Source organism: Prionailurus bengalensis, chromosome C1, assembly GCF_016509475.1.
Source record: "Prionailurus bengalensis isolate Pbe53 chromosome C1, Fcat_Pben_1.1_paternal_pri, whole genome shotgun sequence".
NCBI lineage: Eukaryota > Metazoa > Chordata > Mammalia > Carnivora > Felidae > Prionailurus > Prionailurus bengalensis.
This window is the reverse complement of record NC_057345.1, coordinates 20,509,063-20,515,437: the sequence shown is the minus strand read 5'-3', so window position 1 is coordinate 20,515,437 and position 6,375 is coordinate 20,509,063. Positions and strand designations below refer to the sequence as shown.

The 6,375-nt window shown below is 55.2% G+C and overlaps 1 protein-coding gene across 1 annotated transcript; it reads left to right on the top strand.

Moving 5' to 3' along the window:
- Nucleotides 1–1,562: 1,562 nt before the first annotated feature.
- Nucleotides 1,563–5,714, top strand: FCN3 (ficolin 3). Its single transcript, XM_043573394.1, is given in 9 exon segments — nucleotides 1,563–1,614; nucleotides 1,617–1,641; nucleotides 1,877–1,971; nucleotides 2,326–2,370; nucleotides 2,742–2,869; nucleotides 4,132–4,245; nucleotides 4,247–4,262; nucleotides 4,371–4,505; nucleotides 5,350–5,714. Coding segments are annotated over 9 exon segments (852 nt in total). The 3' UTR covers nucleotides 5,592–5,714.
- The last annotated feature ends 661 nt before the right edge of the window (nucleotides 5,715–6,375 follow it).

Here is a 6,375-nt window from a genome sequence, read left to right as displayed (position 1 = left end):
CTCCCTGCTGACAACGCGGAGCCTGCTTGGGATTCTCTCTCTCTCCCTCTCTCTCTCTCTCTCTCTCTCTGCCCCTCCCCCCACTCATCCTCTATCTCTCTCTCTCTCTCTCTCTCTCTCTCTCAAAATAAATAAACTTAAAATTTTAAATTATAAATAGCACATGATAAATCCACTTGTCTGCAAATCTTGGCACACCTGTGGAAGAATGTGGGGAGGAGAGATCCCTTGAATTGGAATTTCAGGATCTCAGAGTCCATCTCATGGACCCATCCTGTCTGGCAAGCTCGGCCTCCACCTTCTGACACCCGCTTTGTACCCCAGCCCTCCCTGCCCCCACAAGCACTGAGAAGAGAGGGCTTGAGAAGGCTTTCAGGGAAGGTTTGATGAATGAATGAGTGAGTGAAAGAATGGATGAGTGAACGAACAAGCAAATGAGGCTTCTCTCTGCTTTCCTGTCACCTGAGGTCCCTCTCCAGCTCAGTCGTCAGTCCTCACATCTGGACTGTGGCTACTGCCCCCTCACTGGCCTCCTAGCCTCCAGACCTGCCCTGCACAGTCTGCCCACTCAATGGTCTGCCTATGTTAGTAACTACTTCCTAAGCCCTGCCAGGGGCTCCCCAACAGACTTGAGAGCGCGTATGAAGTCCCTTTGTCAAGAGTACCTCTCTCCCTGGCGGGGCGCTTGGGCGAGATCTCTGTGGGCCCAGGCAGACAAGTGTCAGTGCACAAGCCACGTCCTGCCTCTGGGCCTCATTTTCTCCTTGTTTATTCATTCCTTTAACCAATATTTATTGAGCACCTGCTTTGTGCCAAGCACGTAACCCAGGGCCAATAATGACTATGAGCCAAGCTGTGTAAGGACCAGAGGCAACCCACAAACAGCACCCAGCAGGACTTGTGGAGTGCAGTAAGTGCCCAACAAATGGTAGCCGTGGTCATTACAAAAAAATTGTTTAATGTTTATTTATTTTTGAGAGACAGAATGTGAGCAGGGGAGGGGCAGACAGAGAGGGAGACACAGGATCCGAAGCAGGCTCCAGGCTCTGAGCTGTCAGCACACAGCCCGATGAGGGACTCGAACCCACGAATGGTAAGATCATGACCTGAGCCAAAGTGGGACGCCTAACCGACTGAGCCACCCAGGTGCCCCCAGCCGTGGTCATTCTTAACACTTGACAAGGACCAGGGAAGGACTCCTGGAGGAGATGGTGTTAGGGCTGGATCTTCACCAGACAGGGGGGCGCTTCACAGATAGAGATGGAGAGGAGGGCATTCCAGATGGAAGGCACAGAACGAGCAAAGGTTCAAAGGCAGAAAAGTCCTATGTGAACCCAAAGGTCTGGAGAGACGGCTGCAGAGCCCTGGAGGCCAGGATCAAAAGTTGGACTCCATCCTGGTCCCGGGGGCTGAGGGAAGAAATGCCTCCACCTCCCGCTGGCTCCGACTTGGAGGAGGAGGGTGTCCCTTGGAAGGGACAATGGGAGGAAGTCTTGTTCCATGTTCTCCCACCAGCTTGGCCCCCTTATAAACTGGTATCCTCTGTCTGGGGCACCAGCAAGATGGGCCTACTGTGGACCCCACTCTCCCTTTTGCTCCTCTTGCTTGGGAAGCCTGCCAGGACCACCCCAGCTGCCCAGGTAGCAGCCTAAGATGCTGTCCCCACCCACCCGCCCTCACTCCTTCCCTGGGGGTCCTTCTCCCGCCCAACCTCACAGAGCTGTAATGTATGCAAATTGATGCAAATGGTGCAGCTCTGGAGGCAAGGGTCCTGACAGCTAGAATCTGGGAGACGGAAAGAGAACCGCAGAGGGGCCTGGAAGAGATACACCCGTTCCCCCACGCCCACCCTGTGGCCACCCGGCCCTGCTTCTTCCCCCAGGGGACTGGAAGCCAGCAAAGTGGTCCTCCTGCCCGGTTGTCCTGGAGCCCCGGGAAGTCCCAGAGAGAAAGGAGCTGCAGGCCCTCAAGGTGAGAGATGCCGGGGAGAAGGCAGGGACCCGGGGTGAACTGGGCAGGCTGGGGATCAGCGGTTACTGGTTACTGTCTGTGCTGAGAGGCCATGACCAAGAGGCAAGGAACCTAACGCGTGCCAGGCTGTGGGCTGGATGCCCAGCACCCCAAGTTTGACTCTGTGAGGTAGCTGGTTCTATCCCCAGTTTGCTGAGGGGGGTGTGAGGCTCAGAGATGATAAACTGTGTGCCCACGATCACAGAGCCAGGAGGGACTGCAGCTGGGATTTGACTTCAGCCTCCAAGTCGCTCATTGCCTTTTGGCCCTGGGCACGGGGTGGGACTTAAGGCACCTTGGTCTCTGGGATTTCAGGGCAACCTGGACCACCTGGAAAGATGGGCCCCAAGGGTGAGCCTGGTGGAGTGTGTGGGACCATGGACTTCCTCTTCTTTGTTTCTGTCCCTGGACTAGAGAGGGGTGTCTTTGCTTAGCCATGGTTCAGCAATCCACTATGATTGGCAGGGTGGGTAGAAGGCTGGGAGAAGAGGGGAAGATTAGGAAGGGGCCTGGGCACCCTCCCTTGGGTTTGAGGGCCCTCCCTTGGGAGTACTCAGACCTCAGATCCAACACTCTGTCTTTCCCTGGGGAAAGACTCCCCGTGTAGAGTCCCTCTTCAGGAGCCATCGAGAGGGTTCCTGGGGTCCCACACTTGGCCTGTTCCATTGCCCGCAGGGTGAGGGTTGGGAGATACTGTGGCAACACCCCTCAGTCCATCTCTCCTTCCCCAGGCCCCAGAAACTGCCAGGAGCTGCGGAGCCGGGGTGCCACGTTGAGCGGCTGGTACCGTCTATGCCTACTCGAGGGCAGAGCCCTCCCAGTTTTTTGTGACATGGACACCAAAGAGGGTGGCTGGCTGGTGAGTGCCAGGGAGACTCCGGGGCTCAGAGGCCAGGCCCAGTGGGCACTTCTTCCTCTTGGGCCCTAGGGGGAGCCAGAGCCCTCTGGAGCTAAAGCATTCCTTCGAGTCCTTCAGGGACCCATGCTTACTGAGCTCCCAGAGGGCCTGAAGAAGTCTGAGAAGGCTCCTCAAAGGAGATGCCATTTGAAAGGGCCTTGAAGGCTGTATAGAAGTTCTCTAGATAGATGCGGAACTGAAGGGCATTCCAAGTAGAAGGAAAGACAAACACACAGGGAGGCAGGAGAACACAAGATGGTTTGAGGAGACCTTGTGAATGAGCTGGGAGCAGATAAGAGGCCAGCTAATGTCTACAGGTGTGGGTCAAGGACAGATTAAGCGTCTCTGCAAAGGCCAGTTCGTGGAGGGCATTGAATAACTGACTGAGGAGCACCGGAGGCATCAGGCAGCCCTGAAAGTGTTGTAAACAGGGGAGGGACCTGGTCAGACTTACGTTTTAGGGAAAAGACTCAGGCTGCACCATGGAAGGTGCATGGCAGTGGGGGTAGGATGGAGGCAGGGACACAGGTTAGGAGGAATTCAGGGGCCCCGGGCCACAGTGGAAGGGGAGGTGCTTAGACTGAAGGATATTGAGGAGGGAAACTGCAGGGCCTAAGGGCAGCTTAGCCTGCGGTGGGGACCGAGGGGCATCAGGGTAAGGCCAGGACTCGAGCTTGGGCCTCTGGAGGTGACCTCTCTGCTCTAATATCTCGATTCCCATAGTAAGTTAAGGAGGTTATTTTGACGTGACTTGATCAAATTTGATCCCAGCACGACTGACCGTCCTCTAAGGACAGGGCGGATGTTCCCAATCATTTCAGTCTCCCTGGGACTTGTCAGGCTTTGGCAAGAGGTTGAGTGTCAGTAAAAGTTAGTAAGGGAATGTGGAGTTCATCACTATTTACAGGCAAAGATTGGGGCGCCAGGCTGGCTGAGTCGGTGGAGCGTGCAGCTCTTGATCTTGGGGTCGTGAGTTTGAACCCCCATTGGGTGTAGAGATTAACCTAAAAAAATAAAAATCTTTAGAAAATAAAAACAAAAGTCACTTGGACTTACACGTTACTAACAAGCCCCCAATCCAAAGAGGGGGCAGGTGTCCACCCTCCCCTCACAGTGCACCCACTCTCCGCTGCCACAGACCCCCACCCCCACCCCCGGCTTCTCCTCATGACCTGCCCGGCCTGGAGTAATGGCCGCTGAGCTGGCCTTCTCTGCCTCCTTAGGTGTTCCAGAGGCGACAGGATGGGTCCGTGGATTTCTTCCGCTCTTGGTCCGCCTACAAAGCAGGTTTTGGGAGCCAGGAGTCTGAATTCTGACTGGGGAATGAGAATTTGCACCCAGCTCACTGTTCAGGGTAAATTCCCAGCAGGTCCCAGGGAGTTTGGGGGGCATTTCTCTGGCACTCTGAATCCTCACCCTGGATCTGAGGATTCCTCCACCCGTGCCTCCTTCTTCCCTCCAGGTACCTGGGAGCTGCGGGTGGAGTTGGAGGACTTCACTGGCAACCACACCTTTGCCCGCTATGAGGCTTTCCGCCTCCTCGGGGAGGCAGATCACTACCAGCTGGTGCTGGGCAAGTTCTCGGAGGGCACTGCAGGTGAGTGAACCTGAGGTGGGGCCCAGAGCAGGGAAAGAAGGTGAGGGAGGCTGGATCCACTCCCAGTGTGACCACGGCCTCCATCACTGACCCAGGGCAATTTCTTCCCCTCTGCGAGCCTTGGTTTCCTCATCTGAGAAATGGCACCCATGAGACAGAATGGTGCAGGCAGGAGTGAAGAAATTGGGCTCTGGAGGCCAACAGTCGAGTCTGAATCCAGCCCTTTCATTTACTAACAGCGAGACCTTGGGCAAGCTCCTTGCCTGTCAGTTTCCTCCCCTGTCAGTTTCCTCCCCTGTCAGTTTCCTCCCCTGTAAAATGGGCAGAGGCAGGGAGGGAGGATGTGGGAGCCGTCTGAGGCCCTGCTGAGCATCTGCCCTATCTGCTTCAGAAGAGGAAGCAGGGAAGGTTTGGTTTTTTGGTTGTTTTTTGTTTTTTTTTTTTTTTTTTTTTTTTCAGAGAAACAGTGACTGTTGAGGAGAGACTTCAAAGAGGGAAGTGGTTGTGGGGACGTGCCTCAGGATCCCCCTTGCCCGGGCATTGAGAAGTCCCTCCCAGCTCCCCCAGGCAGAGCTGTTCAGGCTGCCGATGGGAGCTGGGGATTCTGGGAGGGAGACAAGGCAGAGGGAGGAGCAAGTGGCCTTGGAGCCGCAGTCCCCAGTTCAAGTCCCAGTACCACCGTGACTAGCCGAGTGACCTTGGGAGAACACTCTGGCTCCTTGGTACTGCTGTTTCCTCCTGGGGCCTGATAACGTCCACGGTGGCTCTGAGGCTCCTGTGAGATCATCTCCTCAAGGGTGCCAGACATGGTGCCCGGCTCCAAGGTGCCTCCATCCCCTGTCAGGAGACTCCCTGAGCCTCCACAACGGGAAGCCCTTTACCACCTACGATGCTGACCACAATACGAGCAAGAGCAACTGTGCCGTGACTGTCCACGGTGCCTGGTGACACGGATCCTGCTACCAGTCCAATCTCAACAGGCGTTACGCAACGTCTGAGGCCACCGCTCACAAGTATGGCATCGACTGGGCCTCAGGCTGGGGCGTGGGCCACCCTTACCACAAGGTTCACATGATGCTTCGCTAGGACACCGTGGCAGCCAGCACCCTTATCTATCCCGTACAGCTTCCGGACCGAGGGCTACACTCCCCGTTGCCAAATGTCTCTGCTCCCCTGTCCATGTTTAAAAATAAAATCACTTTAACCCTTTCCAGGCTTGCAGGACTCTTCCAGTGACTGGGAAAAACTCAAGAGGGCAGAGCAGACAGTTGGCCAAGTGTCGGACTTCGGCTCACATCATGATCTCAGTTCGTGAGTTCGAGCCCCGCATCGGGCTCTGTGCTGCCAGCTCAGAGCCTGGAGCCTGCTTCAGATTCTCTGTCGCCCTCTCTCTCTCTGCCTCCTCTGCTCGTGCTCTCTCTCTCAAAAATAAACATTTAAAAAAAACTAGATTAAAAAAGAGGGCAGAGCAGAGACACAGGGTGCAGCTCTATTCAAAGAAGATCTTCCAGTCAGGAAGATGGAAGGGTTGGTCTCATAAGGTAGTGAGGCTTCTATCTCTGGAGGTGTGCAAGACGAAGCCAGAGGAGCATTTAAGGGAGGACTCAGAAGGATTCAAGCATCCACTGACAGCACCCTTGCATCCTCTGGGTCCTACGAGTGTACAGTTTTGTGGGAGGATTTGTGCAGTTTTCTCCCCCTGTTGACCCATGCCTGTCCCTTCTAAGTCATCTGTTTTCCACCCCCTCCTCTCTCGGCAGCCAAGTTCTCATTCTCTACTACTTCTTCCCTGTCCCATTCGGGGCTCGTTTGAACTCTGAGTCAAACGAGGGAAGGTCCGTTTTTCTTTCACAGGGTAACAAGGCAGCGA